The sequence below is a fragment of the Bactrocera neohumeralis genome, chromosome 4, assembly GCF_024586455.1.
Source record: "Bactrocera neohumeralis isolate Rockhampton chromosome 4, APGP_CSIRO_Bneo_wtdbg2-racon-allhic-juicebox.fasta_v2, whole genome shotgun sequence".
NCBI lineage: Eukaryota > Metazoa > Arthropoda > Insecta > Diptera > Tephritidae > Bactrocera > Bactrocera neohumeralis.
The window spans coordinates 37282982-37303940 of NC_065921.1; the positions used below are offsets into that span (position 1 = coordinate 37282982).

General features: G+C 36.5%; 3 protein-coding genes across 6 annotated transcripts in view; all 3 read left to right on the forward strand.

The window, feature by feature from the left end:
* LOC126755348 (putative ATP synthase subunit f, mitochondrial) overlaps positions 1–20959 on the forward strand; it is a 565888-nt gene that overhangs the window by 369846 nt on the left and 175083 nt on the right. The gene's annotated exons all lie outside the window — the stretch shown is intronic.
* Positions 390–4742, forward strand: LOC126755336 (ubiquinone biosynthesis protein COQ9, mitochondrial). The gene is made up of 4 exons (XM_050467831.1): positions 390–523; positions 2905–3632; positions 3707–3916; positions 3993–4742. The coding sequence occupies exons 1-4, from the start codon at positions 463–465 to the stop codon at positions 4029–4031; spliced, it is 1038 nt and encodes a 345-aa protein (XP_050323788.1). The 5' UTR covers positions 390–462; the 3' UTR covers positions 4032–4742.
* On the forward strand, positions 572–2796 carry LOC126755327 (glomulin). The gene has a single exon (XM_050467819.1). The coding sequence runs from the start codon at positions 820–822 to the stop codon at positions 2716–2718; it is 1899 nt and encodes a 632-aa protein (XP_050323776.1). The 5' UTR covers positions 572–819; the 3' UTR covers positions 2719–2796.

The following is a 20959-nucleotide window of genomic DNA, read 5'->3' on the forward strand; positions in this document are numbered from 1 at the left end:
TCCTTTTTTAGCAGATCCGATTCTAAAAATATTGTAAAAAATGTTTTAAAATATAGATATATTTTTATTTATAATTTTAAATTCATATTTAATAATATTTATTTTTAGGGGGATTTAAGGGATTTTTTTTTTTTTTAACTTTTAGGGAGTCAAATCGTTTGGTATCGGCAACACTGGTAAGTTTAATTTTTCATATAGAAAATATTAGCATAAGAAGAAACTGTTCACTCAACGTCTTGTAAGAGTTATTAAAGAGATATATGTATGTGAAATTAAACTACAAGCATAATATAATAGTTTTTGATAAATATTTGTAGAATTATTAATTGTATCTTATTTTAAAATTTTAAAGTGACATATTCAATTTAACTTTCTGGTAACGCTATAGGAACTGTTGAAAACGCGCATTTAGAACGAATGAATGCAGTGTTTTGTGAGCAGTTCTAATCATAAATTGTAAAAATGGTGCATTTAAGTGTATTATATAAAACAACACGATTGCAAAGGATGCTTATGCCCTTAAGTAAGTAGAGATTTGTTTTATGAAGCTCAACATAATGTGGTGCAAGTCGGTTAATAGCTAAATAAATAAAATTTTATAAATTATTTCACAACGTTGACATAACGTGCATTGACAAACGCTGTCAAATTAGACTGAGAACAGTTCTTATGCACTCAGCTGTGCTAACAAAATTTATATTTGCGAATCAGAAATACTTAAAAGTAATCGTTTTATAAATTAAATAAATGTCAATTAAATTCAGTTCGACATAAAGTATTTGAAATTACCAAGTTGAAGGCGTTTTAAAGAGAAGCCATATGGAGTATTTGTTCGAGCACCAACAGTTGACAAGTGACAAGCCGGCTGTCCAGATGGGTGCCACAAATTTGGTTGAACTCGTAAAGCAACTTATTAAAGAGAAACAATATGATGGCGTTGCTTTATTATTTACCAGCGAGACGGAATCTGAGCGTAATGTGGACTGCCTTAAAACTGTTGGTATTGATCTGTTCCATGATGTTTGCATACCCAATCTCACAACGCAAGTTCACGAAGAACAACTTCCGTTATACAATTGTGCAGAGGAATTATTATATTTAATTGCAACCTACGGGCCGATGGAGGAACTATTGCTAGAGCTGTTAGAACTTATTGAAGAACAGAAATCAGAATATGTATTCTCTTCATCATTGCGTGCCTTACAAGAGGTCTTACTGCGAATGGGTGAAAGAAAACCGCAAGCACTTGAATGGAGTTTAAATTCTATACACACGCGTATCGAAGGATTACCACTGCCGAAATATCTGCAGGAAGGCTATGACAAAAAACAAGGGCGACTACTTGAGCAAAATGCGGAAATTGAAAAATTATTGATGCATTATATCACATTAAATCTGTTCTACGAACCACTATTAAATGATGTGCTCTCAAAGCAACGTCCAGTTGAGCAACCATTCTTCGAAACGGGTATTAATAGGCGTAATGTACTTTGTTGTTTCCTAATACAAATGCTTGGAAAGCCATTAGCGTTATTAGACTTAACAGCAGATCAACGCAGGACAAATACATATACAATACAATGCGCTCGCAAACTAACAGAAAGTGGCACTCGTTGCTTAGTCGATCCACTACGTCTACTTTCCGTGGGTGAGCAGCGTGTGCGTTGGAAACGTTGCTTGGATGGCGAGAAAGGTGTACATGAAATGAGCTCAAACAATATATTTCTAATAGAAGAAAAATTGCCTTTAGAGTCTTTAGCAATTTACTTTTATATGGTGTTTGTTGAGGAAGTTAGTTTGAACTCTGTGCCAAAAATTTATTCACCACTTTACATATTTGAATCAAGTTTGTATTATGTAAACGAATTATTGGCTCATGAAGAACCACCATTGTATGAACGCGCACTTCTGCTGGCAAAGCGACTGTGTGGCAAACTTTCCACTACAAAGATACCTGCTATTTGCTTGCAACTCGACGTGCATAAGAATTTTTGTAATTCTCTGTGCAACGTTGTTGGATATTCGTCGCAAAATTTTCTAAGACAGATCGGCGTTAAACTTTTGCGTCAGTATATATTACAGTTTGATGATGAGGGTAAATATTTGGTTTTAAAAAATCTGCTGCGAACTGTAGCGCACCATGGCATCTCTGGCTATTTGGCTATATTGTATAAAGATCTGGTAGCAAATGCTCTAGTTTCAGCAGAAGAGTTACCTTCATCCTTTTCTGGCAAAGATTTCCACACAATCTTCTTACAATACATATGCCGTTTACCACAAGGCGCAAAAACGGACCTTATTGAGAATGCCGACAAGGTGATTTCCTCGCTGAACGCTTTACGATTCTTCGCCATTAAAGATCTACAAAATCGCACGGGACTCTGGGACATAATGCCGGAAATAGAGAAACAATTCCTTGTGCCACTACGTAAAGGATTGGATATATCTGTGGCACATTATAAGGCCGAATTGAAACGTGTGGAATGTGGATTAGATGGCGAAGTAGAGGCAGATCGTAAAAATTTAGAAATCCTCGATATAAATATAGCCAATGCCACAACTGAAAGCAGAAAATTGGATACGGAGTTGACTCGTCAACGTAAAACTGAAATACTCAATCAAAATTTGTGTACATTCGATCTGATACGAAGCCTCCTAGGACGCACAGTTGAGTGCGTTGAGAGCGCGAACAGAATTTCGAAGAGCGCTGTCGTCTAACGAAATTATTTGTAATTGTATTATTTATTAAAAAAAAAATTAAAATAAAACTATTATTCAAAATATATATTTTTATAAGTGATGTTTTTTAATGCTTAAAAGCGTGCCGAGAACGTTAGAGATTAGAGAAAAAAATGGTATTTGCCAAGTTAATTTAGTTATTTAGTAATTTGCTCCTTACTTCAGGTGCTCACAGCTCCATTGTTGCCTGCAGCGCTGATGCCTCCACATTGCTAACGCAACGACATCGTGCACATTCGCAGTTAAACCAAAGTAAGAGTCATGTTCCACTCGTACTCGCCGCTCCCACAAATTTTTCCACTTCACTCCTTCACACAAATGCCACACGCTTCAAGTCCACCACATCCACAAGCAACATTGACAGCATGGAATCCATAGACAAGTTCCGCGAACGTGAAGAGCAAAGGGAGCGTGAATATGAAGAGAGAAAGTCAACCGAAGAGGCGCAGACAGAGGATGAGGCTAAAACTGCAAAAATAAACGCCATACGCGCACAAATCCTAGAAGCTGCCCTGCCACATGTACCCACGTTGGGTTGGACACGTGATGCCATTGCAAAGGGCGCCGAGGAAGCTGGCTTCCCCAGCGTGGTGCATGGCATGTTCCCAGATGGCGGCTATGCGCTTGTTGCCTACTTTTATGGCAAATGCAATGATGAAGTTGTGCGCCGCTTACAGGAAGAGACACAAAACGGCAAGTTGGCCGTTGGTGATCCATTGGACTTTTTGGTGCGTGCCGTGCGCACTCGGCTGGAGATGGTTCTCCCATACAAGGCACAATGGTCACAGGCATTAGCGCTGATAGCGTTGCCAAAGAATGCCGCCAACTCGTTAGCTCAGGTTTTGACGCTGGTCGATGATATTTGCTATTATGCCGGCGATCGGTCCGTAGATGTAAGTAGTTGATATATATACGTAATTTATATATATATTAATGTTATTAATTGTTCAATATATTATTCTCGCAGTTTGGCTGGTATACACGTCGCATTGGCTTAGCTACAATAATGAAGATGACAGAACTGTTTATGCTGCAGGATAGCTCAGCAGATCACGCAAACACTTGGGAGTTCCTAAGAAATCGAATGGACGAGGCAGTACAAATACAATCAATACTCTCCGAAACTGAGGGAATGACACATAGTTTTACACGTTCGTTTAATTCAGCTTTTATAACGGTAAATTGCAAGTATTTAGAAATTCGTATTTTCCAAATATTACATTTTTCCATATACTATATATTTTTTCTAATAGGCACGCAATATACTGGGCGTCGATTACAGGCGTAGGTAAAGCTCGGATACGAAATCGTTTATTCCAAATCTATAGGTTGACAACATAACGGAGGTTCAATGTAGGCATAGCACATGGAAATAGTCATATAATTTAGCTGTTAAAAAAATTTGTTTATTCATCATTTTTGTTATTAACATCAAAGTCATAAAACCAGTGATAAACTGTTTTCTTCATTAATGTGAAAAGAATTTTCTAAATTACTTAGCGTTTAAGTATCACACATACGATATAATATTATTTAGCTTCTCGCTAATGGGCTGATACCAAATTACTTGTAGTTATGTACATATACATAGGAATTTATTATTAATTACGGTTTTAGTTCTTTTTTAAGTTATTGTATGATTGTTTCGATGTGTGCATTGCCGTAAATTTCGTGAAATGCGCACTCTGCCATATGTTTATTTTACGATCACTGCAACAACGATGCTCGCACTTGCACCAATCAAGCAACACAACAATATAGAACTTTACCCACCTGACAATGTGTAAATTAAACGCCTCAGAAGCTAAAATGCACAACGCTTATTGTTCACATATTATTTCGAAATTCAGAATTATCAAACCAGTACTGGCACTCAGGAAGAACGAAAGAAACTTGAAGCGACTATGCAGAGCTTAAGTCTTCAATATTCAAAGGTTATGTTGTTAGATAAAACAATGAAAAGATATGCATACTGATTAAAAATGATAATTTAATTTATAAAAGGTGTTTTTTTATTAGATACTTAAAATACTCGCAGATAATAGTAGTAAAGATTGGAACTGGATCAACACAAACAGGCATTACATTTAAATTTACAAATATTTATTTTTCAAATATCTGTCTTTTCAATTCGAAACCTTATATAATGTTGTTTTTTTCTTACTTTTACGAAATAAATTAATTTACAGGCAAATAAAAAAAAATATTTTTAAAGTTATAATTATTTCATGCCTCTGATTACACCCAACCTCTTAGTGAAAATACAACAGAATTTCAAGAAAACAGCATTTTCAAATATGTGTATTAAGGCGGTATTCTGGTTTAGAGATTCAAAAAAATCGATTTTTGCATATTTTTATAGTATAACCCTTCAAGAAAATGTCCCTAAGAGGATTTTTCGAAATTCAAATTATTTTCCGAGTTACAGCTCATTTTGTGACTGCGCGCGACTAGTTCTCAAACTTTAAACTCGTTTTTCTCATAACTACTTTAATAGAAACGGTGTGCATAATATCTCAAGTTCTACTCAACCGATTCACATGAAATTATAAACAGAACTTTCTTATACATTATAGTATCGCACTACAAAGAGCTTTCGAAAGAATTTATTTTTTTTTTTAATTCCGAAACACAAAAAACGGAAAATACGAAACTTTTTTCAAACCTCCATCATTTTGTAGTGCGATAACTACACTTTTACTCTTCACGGATTTCGCATAAATTTTCATTTTAGGTCACGGAAAGGATTTATATCCTGCACACCAGGACAAGCCATTGTCAGTCTCTACTTCGCCGACCTGCAGTTTTTTTAAATTTAATTTTTTTCTTATATTATTTATGTTTTGTATTCTTAGAATATCAATAAAAAGCATGTAAAAAATGGATAGTCAAAATAATTTTTGATTTTTTTTATCGCGTCAAAAAAAGACCTAAAATTCGGGCTTCTAAACCAGAATACCCCCTTAATAATACGCGTTAAGCTTAAGGGGGTACTCTCATGTGAACTCATACATTTTACCACTTTTTAGGAATTTTTTTTTATGCGACAACAAAATTCAATCATTTTAATTTTTTAATATATTTTTATTTGTATTTTGAAATGTACAACAAAAATTTTTTTTCCGATTTTTACATTTTTGATATAATTTTCTTTTAAGGGGGTATTCTGGTCTACAAGCATGAATTTCAGGCAATTTTTAAAGTGCCGTAAAAAAAGGCAATTAATATTTTTACCATCCATTTTTTTTATTAGAGATTTGTTAATTTTAAAAGAGTACAGAAAAAAATTAAAAACTAAAAAAAGTAAAAAATTTCAAAAATTATGAGCTGACGAAGTGGGGAGTCTCTAAAAATTTCCACGTGACCATACCCATGAATTCAACCCTTAATCTAGAATAATGAAACATCCTCTAATGGGTTGAGGCTGATTGACTTCGCCGGGGCCCGAAATATGGTTATCTGTAGTACTAGATTCCAGCATAAGAAGATTCATCAAGCTACCTGGCTGTGTCCGGATCGAAAAACTACCAACCAGATCGATCATGTTGTGATAGACGGAAGACACGTCTCCAGTGTTTTAGATGTGCGTGCGCTCCGAGGTCCTAACATCGACTCGGACCACTATCTTGTTGCAGCTAAGATTCGCACTCGCCTCTGTGCAGCAAAAAACGCACGCCAACAAACACAAGGAAGGTTCGACGTCGAAAAGCTGCAATCACAATAGACTGCCGAACGATTTTCTACTCGGCTTGCACTCCTGCTCTCTGAGAGCACTAGTCAACAACTCGGTATAGGGGAACTGTGGGACGGCATTTCAAATTCCATACGTACAGCTGCAACCGAAACCATTGGTTTTCGGAAAGAGCAAAAGAACAGCTGGTACGACGAGGAGTGCCGTGTCGCAGGCTGCCTACCTCGCAACGTTACGATCGACCACTACACGTGCGGGATGGGATAGATACCGAGAGTTGAAGAGGGAAGCGAGACGCATTTGCAGACAGAAGAAGAAAGAGGCCGAAATGCGTGAGTACGAAGAGCTTGATAAGCTGGCCGACAGGGGTAATGCTCGAAAATTCTACGAAAAAATGCGGCGGCTTACAGAAGGTTTCAAGACCGGAGCATACTCTTGTAGAACCCCCAAAGGTGATCTAGTCACTGATGCCCAGAGCATAGTTAAATTATGGAGGGAACACTTCTCCAGCCTGCTGAATGAACGCACAACACCAGGAGAAGGAGAACCCGATTCCCCAATCGATGACGATGGAGCAGACGTTCCATTACCCGACCATGAAGAAGTTCGAATAGCAATTGCCCGCCTCAAGAACAACAAAGCGGCAGGGGCCGACGGACTACCGGCCGAGCTATTCAAACACGGCGGCGAAGAACTAATAGGGAGCATGCATCAGCTTCTTTGTAAAATATGGTCGGACGAGAGCATGCCCAACGATTGGAATTTAAGTGTGCTATGCCCAATCCATAAAAAAGGAGACCCCACAATCTGCGCCAACTACCGTGGGATTAGCCTCCTCAACATCGCATATAAGGTTCTATCGAGCGTATTGTGTGAAAGATTAAAGCCCACCGTCAACAAACTGATTGGACCTTATCAGTGTGGCTTCAGACCTGGAAAATCAACAACCGACCAGATATTCACCATGTGCCAAATTTTGGAAAATACCCGTGAGAAGAGAATCGACACACACCACCTCTTCGTCGATTTCAAAGCTGTTTTCGACAGCACGAAAAGGAGCTGCCTTTATGCCGCGATGTCTGAATTTGGTATCCCCACAAAACTAATACGGCTGTGTAAACTGACGTTGAACAACACGAAAAGCTCCGTCAGGATCGGGAAGGACCTCTCCGAGCCGTTCGATACCAAACGAGGTTTCAGACAAGGCGACTCCCTATCGTGCGACTACTTCAACCTGCTCCTGGAGAAAATAGTTCGAGCTGCAGAACTAAACAGAGAAGGTACCATCTTCTATAAGAGTGTACAGCTGTTGGCGTATGCCGACGATATTGATATCATCGGCCTCAACACCCGCGCCATTAGTTCTGCTTTCTCTAGGCTGGACAAGGAAGCACAGAAAATGGGTCTGGTAGTGAACGAGGGCAAAACGAAATATCTCCTGTCATCAAACAAACAGTCGTCGCACTCGCGACTTGGCTCTCACGTCACTGTTGACAGTCATAACTTTGAAGTTGTAGATAATTTCGTCTATTTAGGAACCAGCATTAACACCACTAATAATGTCAGCCTGGAAATCCAACGCAGGATTGCTCTTGCCAACAGGTGCTACTTCGGACTGAGTAGGCAGTTGAAAAGTAAAGTCCTCTCTCGACGAACAAAAGCCAAACTCTATAAGTCACTCATAATTCCCGTCCTGCTATATGGTGCAGAGGCTTGGGCGATGACAGCAACCGATGAGTCGACGTTACGAGTTTTCTAGAGAAAAAATTCTGCGAAAGATTTATGGTCCTTTGCGCATTGGCCACGGCGAATATCGCATCCGATGGAACGATGAGCTGTACGAGATATATGACGACATTGACATAGTTCAGCGAATTAAAAGACAGCGGCTACGCTGGCTAGGTCATGTTGTCCGGATGGATGAAAACACTCCAGCTCTGAAAGTATTCGACGCAGTACCCGCCGGAGGAAGCAGAGGAAGAGGAAGACCTCCACTCCGTTGGAAGGACCAAGTGGAGAAGGACCTGGCTTCGCTTGGAATATCCAATTGGCGCCACGCAGCGAAAAGAAGAAACGACTGGCGCGCTGTTGTTAACTCGGCTATAATCGCGTAAGCGGTGTCTACGCCAATTAAGAAGAAGAAGAATGGCGCAATGGCCGGAACTACGGAAAAGTGGGAACATTTTTTTTCACAAAATGGCGACTGCCTGAAAAAAAAAGTTTTTTTGGATCACTTTTCCTGACTGTTTCGAATTTTTTAAAAATAATAAAAGTAAAAATTTGGGGATGGTGCTAGTTCCAACCATAGACAAACCTATAAAGAAGACTATACGAATGTCAAGTAAATCGGTCCAGTAGAACCTGACAAACCGTGGGTATCGTTCCGAAAAAGTCAGTTTTGAGAAAAACGCGTTTAAAGTTTAGGAGACAATTCCAGTGACACAAAATCGGTTGTATCTCCGAAAATAAGTCGAATTTTGAAAAATCCTTCCAAGGTCATATTTTTGAAAGTCTAAACTTTCAAGATATGCAAAAAAAAAATCGATTTTTTCAAAATCCTAGACAAGAATACCCTCTTAAATCAAAGTAGTCCCCAACAAAAAAAAAGTAGTTCACTGGTCATGGTGATAGCGGCTGTTCATGTTATCTGAAATAAAAAAAATCGAATGGATTATTATTCAGTAGTTCTGCGGCTATCGTCCCTACCAAATATAATCAATTTCATTAAAAAAAAATGTCGAACTTCAAAAAAAAGTCAAGAAAATCTTGTTTTTTCGTTAAAAATCATTTAAAAAAAATTAAAATATTTTCGAAAATAAATAATTCTGGTAGGGACGAAACTATAAATGAGTAGAAGAACATATGTAAATTTTAAAGCAATCGGTTGAATACTTTTGTTTTAGGACTATGACAGTTTCAGAAAATGATGATTCGAGAAAATTGCGTTTAGGAACGTAGCAGCTGCAGACTTGTCATGGCGCCTGGTAGACAGTCGCTTACGACACGTCGGCGACTATGAGCTGTAACTTATCAAATACTATGGATTTCCGTCTGAATTTTTCGCAGCATGTTTTCAATAGGTTTTACTGTCAAAATATAAAAAACAAATCGATTTTTCGAAGTGATTAGATGAGAATACCCCCTTAAAGCAATACTAACTCGACGTATTGTAATGCCCATGATCCAATTAAAGAAGATTGTGTCGATACGGAGCGGACTTTCTGATACGAAATGTATCCATTATGTCAAAATCAGTTGTTTTTTGTTTTTCTCATCAAATTTCTGTTTACATTTTAATGATTTTATGCTATTTACAATCCATTCGTACTCAGTTATCACTAAACAAACTAATTTTCATGGGTTGAAATCTTTCAAAAGTTTATTTTTGATTCATAACAAAACAGTTGATTTTAAAATTATGGGTTTAATTACTTCTGACAAATTATTGTTATATAATTTAATTATGTCCCAATCGTTTTTATGAATACTTCGTACTTGAGAAATATTTGTATAAAGGACAAAACTATAAAAAGGGGCCTCATGGTTTCAAAAAAAGCAGACAAGACATTGGCCAAGAGCGATATAGAGAAAGCAGATCTTTTTTCGAAATACCTTGAATGTGTCTTTAAATCATATGACACATCTAATACAGCAGAAATGGAACCTCATACTTACGATAATTACACCGAAGTCCCTCCAATAACTAACAAACAAACTGAAGTCTAAAAACTCACCAGAGTTTGACTTTATTACCAGCGAAATACTAAAACAGCTTCCTCAAACCGTTATAAGTAAGTAAGTAATATTCCTTGTTGACTGTTTGACCGGTTGGAAGGAATTCATAAAGCACAACACCGCGATAATCGAAGAAACCAGTCAACATGACCTTGATTTTTGAGCGACTTTGGCGCGATTTTTTAGGTCTCGGCTCTCTTTTGGCACGATATTCGCTCGATTGATCAATTGTTTCGGGGTCGTAAGCTTGGATCCAAGTCTCATCGCCAGTTATAATGCGTTTCATGACACCCTGGTAGTCGGAAAGCATCGTTTCACACACTTCAACGCGCCGCCTTTTTTCCAAAAAATTCACTGTTTTCGGTACCAGTCGAGATTTGACACGCTTGAGGCTCAAAACATCCTTCAAAATGGTATTGGCTGAACCTTTCGATATGCCAACTTCATCAGCAAGGTCTCCAATTGTTAATCGACGGTTTTCATCTTTGATTTGTTGAACGTGAGCTTCGTCGGTTGAGGTTGATGGTCGCCCTGGACGCTCTTCGTCTTCGACACGTTCACGGCCGCAGCAGAAAATTGATTCCGTAAACAAAATTTAATGCAAATTCTTTGCTCAACAAATTTCGACATCGCAAAAAACGAAAAACTCCCTTTTAGCAGCTCACAAAACGACACGTATCTCCAACACTAATGAATATTTTGACATGAAATTTGACATAAGTAAATGTGACTGACAGTACTACCAACCTAAAAAAAATAATTCTCCAAATCCTTCGACGCGCGCAGTTGAAAATCAAATGTCACCTTATTTTTTGCGCACAGTAGTATATATTTACTGGAAAATTGCAAAGGTGATTATGTTCAATAAACCTGGAAAGTCTGCGCACGACATTACTTCGTATCAGCCCATATCTCTCCTGCTAGTACTTTTAAAGATTTTGGAAAAAACTGCTTGCAGCGCGTCTTAACAACATAATAGAATAGAGGAAGCTGATACCGGCATCAGTTTGGTTTCCGAAAAAATCGCTCCACCATTGACCGAGTGCATAAAATATTTAGAGCCATTGAAATTGCCTTTGAAGAAAAAAAGTTTGCGACCGTCTTCCCAACGTTTCTCAACCTTTTGATAAAGTTTGCCATGGCGGGCTCATAAACAAAATTAAGATGCCTAACCAAAGGAATATTACTGTGTGTTAGGACCCATCCTTTACCTACTCTTTACATGCGATCTACAACACGATGACAATTGTATTACAGCGACATTTGCAGATTCTAACAATACTAGATATACATATGCCTTTGTACCTTAACGGTAAAACTCCGCTCTCCCCACTTGTAACAAAATTCTTTTTTCAGACCAGTTTGGACTTTTGGGATACAGCTTTGGGGCTGTAGCACTGTTGTACAAGTCCAGCGATTCCAAGATGCGCCGTCAATGCGCCTTGTTATGTTCGCAGTCACGATCTTGGACGCGATCTAGGAATTGACTCAGTTGCCGCATCAATCAATAAATATGCAAAGTCTCATATGGAAAGACTGAAGCCAAAGATCTTGTCGCACAAAGTAAATACAAAGAAGGACTTAAGCGCAAAAACCCGTGTCATCTTATCCAGTAGCCACACTCTCTGCAATTTATACGCAGAGCACCATTAGTTATTTTGTATTATACTAAGCAAAACAAATTGTTCGTGAATTGAGGTCAATAGGTGTTTGAAGTTAGTTGCGTTTTTTCCATGGGATTGGAAATATTCTCCTTTCTCTGCTTGCACTAGCTGGTACTGCATCGAACACCTTCAAAGGTGGAGTGCCTTCAACTATTCCGATACCATGACCTAATCTGCGTATGTCAATCTCGTCGTATAACTCGTACAGCTCATCGTTCTATCGCCTCCGGCATTCGCCGTTGGCAATACTCAAAGGACCCAAAGGACCATAATTCTTTCTCAAAACCTTTATCTCAAAAACTTGTAGAGTTTGGCTGTGGTCCGTCGGCAAAGGTCTACCAACAGCTCGCTTCACTTCTTCGGATAGCCTGCAGAAATCAGAACTAACCGTGCGGTTGTTAAGGGCAAAAATTTCAACATCATCGGCATACGTCAGCAATTGCACACTATTGTAAAATATCCATCTCACCCACCTTGTCTAATTAGCTCTGCGGCGCTTGTAATTTTCTTCAGCGCCAGGTTGAAAAAATCACATGATAAGAAGTCGCCCTGTCTGTGCTCTGGGAATCGGTAACTAAATAATATTCTTGGTTCCCAAATTAGTAAGATCCGGTTTTTGAACCATCTGTAAGTCGCTGCTTCTTTCCACAGAATTTTGGAGCATTACCAACCTGTATGTCGGCTAGTTATTCAAGATCTTCATACCTACGCATTTCCTGTTATTTTATTTTTTGTTCCGCTTTCCTTTTCATCTCTTGGTATCTATACTACGACGCATGTCTAGAACACAACATAATCGATTTGATTGTCCGATTTTATACATATTATATTTATTAATGATATTTGCAAAAAGCTCAATTTCGAAATTCAAAGAAAAATATTTTGAGTTTGTAGGCCAATTTCGGAAATGATATTACTATTTTAGTCCACCTCATTTCCCTGAAAGTCGATGCACTTCGGAGCAGTACGTGTTATAGCAGCCAGTCTGCTTGAAAAACAATACAGCTTAAAGCTAAGGTTACCGGAGTATTCCTTATAGAAAAAATTCGCCCCAATCTTCCCTTCTAGCTTCAACCCATCCTTGAAAAACTAACTGCGCTTCTTCTTCAGCGACTTCTTCCCAATCACATTTATCTCGTCAGTATAAGAGTAAAAAAACCTCGGAACCCTTAATATATATCCAGCTTTTCTGAGCCTTAGAAGACATTTCGCGCGTTGCTGCCTGCGTCCTGCGGTCAATGTCGACGGGTGCTACGTGTTTTGGCCAAAACATAACCGTTGGTGAGAGTGTAGCTCCTTTACACCGATATCTTCATTACTTTCCAGCGGCGGGATGACCAGGCCGCTCTGATTAAATTGTTGTACACCCTATTGCGGCAGGCTTGTGCTTTCGGATTATTCACTGAAATACTCTTGTCAGTAATTTTGACCCTATGGTAAAGTAGTTGTGGAAATGTGGTCAGAGATGAGGCAAATCTTAAAATATACGAGACAGTATTATCATACATTTTTTTCCACTTACCTTTTTTAACGGAAGACCTTTCAATTCCCCTTTCTAACATTCTTACAAATACAGTACGTTCATAGTTACTGCTTTATTCCCGAAGGTTACCCCTCGATCGGCTTAAAATTGAAAAACACTCGGAACAGTTTTCTGTCGAGCCACAGCCAATATGTACACTGTGCAAAAACATATGTACACTGGATTTATTACGCAAAAATATTGATTAATTTTTTCATTTTACCTCAACATATTTATATTAACATATAAACAGGTAAATATAGATAGGTTTATTACATTATATAGAGTTTTTTAAATTCGATAATATTTTTTAGAGGTATAGAATTTCATAAATATTTGACACCTATATTTAGGAAATTCTATATCTATACTAGCTGCAATAGTGAACATCTGGTTTTGACATAAAAGTTCAATATACATACATATATTGACAAACGACCGGAACAATGTTTAAAAAACGTTCACATTCTTTACAAACTTTCGGTCTCCATGCAGCAAACTTACAGAAAGTTGCTGACAAATCTTCTCCAATTAAAGTTTGACCAGTCTAGTTTGTTCGGCTAATGGTTGGATATACCACCAAAACCTAATCGACATAGATATAGGATTGTATATACTATATATCTTTATATATAAAAATTACGTCTTACGTTGTTTGTCCGCGATGGACTCTTGAACTACTGAACCAATTTCAAAGAAATTTAGCACACTGTGTCCAGTTCGAACCAACTTGGAAGATAGAATAATAAAAACAATCCATAAATAAAAAACACAGTGAAAGCTCTATTAAATGGACGCTCTATTAAGCTGTTATCTCTATTAACTGGACAGAAAGGCTAGTAACTAGACATTGAGTAGGCAGCCTTAAATTTGTTATTTTTTCCAATGAAATTTATTTCTATGAACATATTCTAAATTCAACCTCAAGTACAATCCCTGGACTCTTATACCGACAAAAACGTTTTCGCCTTTATTCGTAAATAAAATTTTCACTGTATTAAATAGTTTATTGTATGTTTAAGTACATTCCGGATCCACTAGTATATATGTATATATATAAATTATCAGGATCGCGAGACCTGTTGAAATCCGGGTGACTGTCTGTATGTCCGTCCGTCTGACCATGGAGGCCGTAACTTGAGTAAAAATAAAGATTTCGTAATGAAACTTGGTATATACATACATATGGAGTATTCCATACCAAATCGACCACTTTTGAACCCGATCCCTTTAGATTTTGCTGAAACTTATCCATCCTTTTCTACCCTTTGAAAAACATTTTTGAGAATTTTTTCAAAATTTTTTGTCGAACTTATGAATTTTTTCGAAAGTTATGAATTTTTCAAAAAAAGGCTTTTTTATTTTCAAATAGTCATAACTTTTGTAGAAATTGACTTTTGGGGACCTTAAATTTTTGTTTTTGAATGAACTTTTCGAAAAAATACACGAAAAAAATTTAACACGATCAATTATATAAAATAACCGGTTTTTTTTAAGTAAAATCGTCATTTTTTGGAAGTTTGGAAGTTAGATAATTTTCAGCAAAATCTAAAGAGGTCGGGTTCAAAAGTGGTCGATTTGGTATGGAATACCCCATATGTTCCTTACAAAAAAAAGTAAGGACGAGTACACCTCTTCCATTATCCATATAACGGCACTTTTAAGTGCCTTAAATTAATAACTAAATATGCCATAGACATAAAATTTTACCACCGAGATGGTATGAGAGAGCGTGACACCGCCCACTTTTAGGTGAAATCACATATTTCGGGTCCCACCTATTTCTATTAAATTTAGTACGTGTGACAGTGCGAAAATGGGCGAATTCAGATTACAATCCCTTCTTCCCATATAACACAATTTTAAATTCCACTTTATTCTTTCACTGTCACTATGCAATAATAATTCCTTTAATCTAAACCACCTTGTGAGAAAGAATTCTCTAAATCCAAGAAAAACATTGCAAGTCCCTAGGTAGCAAAAATGTGGATCCCATTATTTACAGTTGACTTCTTTTTTACTTCTTCTTCCGTCTTTCCTTTCCTGATAATAGTATATCTGTGTATCAAAAATCGGTTGAATCGGGTCAATATTTCCATGATTTTCGAACTTCCGGGCGACTTTATACCGCAGTTTTTTAGTCATAGCAGTGTATCTTTGTGCATGAAATAGATAAAATTGAGCGAAAACTTAATCAAGCTCCCATATCAGGGTGTCGACTGAACACTAATTTCGAAATTCCCTGACTTTTCCCTGACTTTTCCCTGACCGAAAATAAAATTCCAGAACCTACAAACAAATAATTGTCATTCAAAAAATCGTTATAATTAAATTTTAAAAATAATTTTTGTTTGCTATAATTTACACCTAATACCCGGAACTGAGTAAGAATTTGGAACTATCAATTATTTTATACTTTTTCTCAGATTTCCAACTATCCATAAAAGATCAGTTTCTTTCGATCAAATGTTTATAACTTTTGAAAATCCAATAATTACTATTATTATCCATTGGTTAGAAGTTAAATTTCTTTTTTATTATTAATTATCCATACAGTCAGTTTTTTCAATATTATTGATCACAAAATAGAAGATACATAAATTAAGAAATTAAATAACATCAAATAATATTAAGCATTCTCTACAGTACGATTGACTAGCATTCGAATGTCTAAATTAGAGATAAATTACTGATGTTCGATCATATTCATTTCCTCATCAACTTGTTCTAATTGCTTACGCATATTTTCAAGGATACCCTTTTTTTGCTTCCAATTCTTGTACTTGAATCGTAGCTAATTTTCTTTTCTTCTCTAATAATTTCGTAGTCTGCTTATTTTCTTTTCGCTGTTTAAATGTTTCAGTATAACGAGCATGTGCTATACGAGCTTCAAGAATACGTGTTTTGGTAATCTCAACATTTTCAATTCCTCCGCGGACAGTAACAGCATCATATATGTATACACCTTCTAGCCACTAAAAATTCTTCTTTAAGATTTTCCATCAAGCATTCCTTATTTACTGGAAAACCTCTTTCCACATTCATTAGTATTGCCGTGAGAAAGAGTAGTTACGATTTTCATTACTTTTTTAACATTTTCAGATGGCGGAAAATCTTCAAAAATTTGAATCCAAAATCGATCCAGTCGTTCTTTTGATATTGAAAAGTTGTTCAACAATTCTTTAACTACAGGCTTAGAGCATATATTTTCAAATTCACGATTGACTTTATCGGCACTAACACTATCAATCCATTTATGTTTAGTCAATGTCAGTAATAAATTTTTCAATCGCTGTTCACAAACTTCGCAGTTTTCTAAAACAACTTCCAGGTCAAAACATGTAATCGCTTTTGTCACTTTATAAGCTAGTGGTGAACGCTATTGTAGCTTCAAAATTAATTTTTTCAAACACTTCTTACATTGCTGCCGGAGTTCAAAAATTTCGAGTTGACTTTTATTTTTTATTTCAGATAATGCAATAGTGGTAGCTATCCCAAGATCAATTCGTGTAGGAGATAATAAATTCTTATCATAATGCGAGAATTTAAAACATCATCTCAATTTCGAATTGAAAAATTTTTAAAATGCTGTAGACATAATAAAAAATCTATGTACATACATACATATGTATGTATATAAATAAAAATGAATACCAAAAATGTATGTACGCGCATAACTCAATAACGCCTGGACCAATTTGGCCAATTCTTTTTCTTAAATGTTTGTTGAAGTTCAAAGATGGTTTTTACGGCGAGAAAAATTCGAATAATTTCCGGAAAACCCCTAAAAACAGCCCTTTTCTTTTCATACAAACATACAAACGTTATACATACATATGTACATATGTATGTACATATAAAAATGAATGTTTGTTTGTTAGTAACACTAAGAGAACGGTTGAACCAATCTTAATGAAATTTTTAAAGGTTGTTTGTTGTGGATCGGGAAAGGTTTAGAAACAAAATACCTTATGCTTTTCATGAGGAGAAGTCGGAAATTGGACAATTCCAAAGAGTAACATTTTCCATACACATTTTTTTTCAATTTTTGTTTGTTTTGTTTTTCAATATTTTGATTTGTAAATTATTTGAATCGTTCAATTGCGGTCGCTTGCTTTTTTATTCCGGCTATCCAAAGGAAAAATTATTGAAAATTATTCAGTGAAAACTTTATGTATGTTTGAGACGATGTGATCAATTACAGATTGAAATTTGTTACGAAGCCACGAAGAGGTCGCGCTAATATTGGTCGGCGTTCTTTTTGCCATCAACGTATGGCAGCCCAAGGAAAGGCAAGAAGTACTCCCAAAATGCGATGACATACATACGTGCGGAATTATGGATCGCGGTCAATCAGCTAGCGATCGTAACGATATCACAGCACGACTTTTTAAACAATAGCTGCGATGTTTGATGGTCTTTATCTTGAAGCAACCTATGGTATATATGATGCTGTTAGATGCTGAATGTATTCTGTTGAGTAGCAAAAAAGAGGTTTGCCGCACGCACACATTCTTCTTTGGATGCGGATGGTGATTACACCAGATCAAATTGATGAAATCATTTCAGCGGAAATTCCTGATTCAGAGATAGATCCAGAATTATACGAAGTGGTGAAAAGCAATATGGTTCATGGACCTTGCGAACATTACAATCCCACTTTGGTTTGTATGTTTGACAATAAATGCACGAAACACTACTCATGTGCTTTTCTTTCGGAAACGGAAATGGGAAATGATGGATATTCACTGTATCGGCGTCGCTCACCAGACGACAATGGCAGAACATTTAGCATTTAGAGGCGTGAATATCGACGTTAACAACACATCGAAGTTGACAACACATGGGTCGTACCATATTTGCCCCTTTTGTTTAATTCACATTCAAAACTCATGTCAATGTTGAATATTGCAGATTGGTGTAATCGAGTACGTTTGCAAGTACGTCACGAAAGAAAGCAACATAGCGGTTATTGGCCTTGAACGATATGAGATCAGCAGTATCAAATGGGTCGATATGTGAACTGCAATAAAGCGCTTTATAGGATATTTACTTTTGCAATTCATGAAAGCTTTCCGACTCTTGTGCGTCTCGCGGTTCAACTTCATTTAAGTCATCGCGTATTGTGAATGGTACAGTGTGTGCAACTTTTTGAGAAGCATGCCAGCAGTTGAATTTGCTGGAACATGATAATCACTGGAAACAGACGAAGGACAATGCGATAGTACTTCGCATGCCACTGAAGTTCGCATACTTTTCGCGAAGATCATTTCGACATATCAGCCTTTAAATTCGCGTTAATTATGGGATACGAAAAAATGACATTGCCGATGACATTTTACATTGTATTCGCTAAGAATTGGAAATGGGCAAATTTCGGTTGATACTTCCAGTGGTTTGATATCAATTTCACCTCCCTTTTGTCAATTCACTTCAACGGAAGATGAACTCATCACGAATGTTTATCCGAACATTGGCCAAATTATCGTAACTGCGATAGCTTGAGTGCACGAGCAATTTTAGCAGACAAAATTACCGATGTTAATGACTTAAACTGGAAGATTCAAAGTCAAATTCTGGGAGGTTTGCGCTCATATAAATCGATCGATCGTCTTGACAAGGAAGACGAAACCGTAAATTATCCAGTGGAATTTCCAAATTCTTTGGAGAGGCTTGGTATGCCCCAGCATCATTTGCGTCTTAAAGTTGGATCTGTCATTATTATGTTTCACAATCTTCATGCGCCGAAACTGTGTAATGGAACCCGAATGATTATGACGTAGTTATCGAATACAAGGGACAGCCATTTCAGTTCAAACGTATTCAATTTCCAGGGAAAATTGCCCTTGCGTTGACAATCAACAGGACACAAGGAAATCGGGAAATACTATGTTTTTCACACGGCCAGATATATGTAGCGTGTTGACGAGTTGGAAACCCATCTTCTCGGTATATTTACGCACCAGAACAGAAATCAAAAAATTGTTTATTAAGCTGCGCTACATTAAAAAAAATGTAGAAAAATCGAAAATAAATCATTTTCGAAACAATATAATTTAAACTTTTTTTCATTTCAAAACACATAATTTCACGCAGGACAACGGCTGCGGGGTCAGCTAGTAAATTATAAATTTCCATGACTCAAGTTAAAATTCCCTGACTTTTCACTGACTATTCCAGAAATTTCAAATTCCCTGACATTTCCAGGTTTTCCAGGTCAATCGCCACCCTGCATATAACTAATATAAGGATTTTCAAGCATCCGACTGACTTTCCTCCATGTGGTTGGTGTTTATATGTGAGATACCTTAATGAAACTCAGGAAACATTTTTTAGTATGTGGCATGATAATAGTTAATAGATAAAATGGGGTCCATACTACCCCAACTCCCATATACTTCATATGCAATGATTTTCGGTTTTTAACAAACTTTTTTCCAGTAACAAAAAATAATAATTTTTTAACTTTTCCATGTTTTATTTGAAATAAAAATTCTATACCTCCAAAAACCACACTTTATTTTACAACGTTTGAAAATTTGTGCCTGTGTTTGTTTGGGACGTGTAGATGTGTTTCCATAAAAATCGTTAAAATGTCCTTTGGGTGCTCTTAGATTTTTAGTTTGACACATTTACTTATTCATAAATGTACATATAGTTTGTGTACATGATATAATGGATATGCAATGCAAATATAATTGTTTTAAATTTTTAGTTATTATACTTAAGTAATTTGTTGAATTTTTTATATAAATTTTAAAATTCTCAACAAAATGCATTTTTGTAGCTTCGATTTTCTTGCTTATGGTAGCGGTATTGTCTCTCCTGTATTTGTTATTATTATTTAATTAATAAATTTTAATTTTAAATTTGTAAAAAACAGTTAGCTTATTTTAAAACTTTAAGCTTACTTAAACTATTTATTTTATTATCGTGTTATCGATTTTTAATTGAGCTTTTTAGAGTAGTTTTAGGCCATGCTTTTCAAATAATAGTTTAAAAATATGCGAGTTAATTAATATCCCTGTATGCTCACACACAGCTATTTAAATGCGACCATTTGAAGTCTGCTAATCATTCGTCGTCAACTTCCTTCTTTACGGAATTATTTGCTTTAATTTTCAATTTCATTGCCATTTTGGCGAGTGATATTCATTACAAGGGATGAGCAAAAGCTTAGCGTATACATTTATGCTTTTATATTATACATTTTATGCTTTTATTTGTAAAATAACGTCAAGTTTGATAGAGCTGTGAATAATTTTACATTTTACATATTAGTGGCATCACCCTCTACCTCCTCTTTCTATCTTCCATTCTACTGTCAACTCTACTGTGTCCTACTGTCGTTGGCAAATATAGGAGGATATTGAAGTTAGCGAGAACGACAACTGTCGGCCTGCAGTCGTGTAGTCGTGCAGCTGTCAAAATAACACTGCCCATAAGAACGTGTGTATTTTAATATTTGACAGATGTAGTTTGCAGTCTGTCGCTCTTTATGTGTTCAGCGCTTAACTCGAGCAAACGAAGAGCGTAAAATGAACACTTACGATGGGACAATGCGATGATATACATAACCAGCAAGGATAAAGGGATGCCTAATTTATG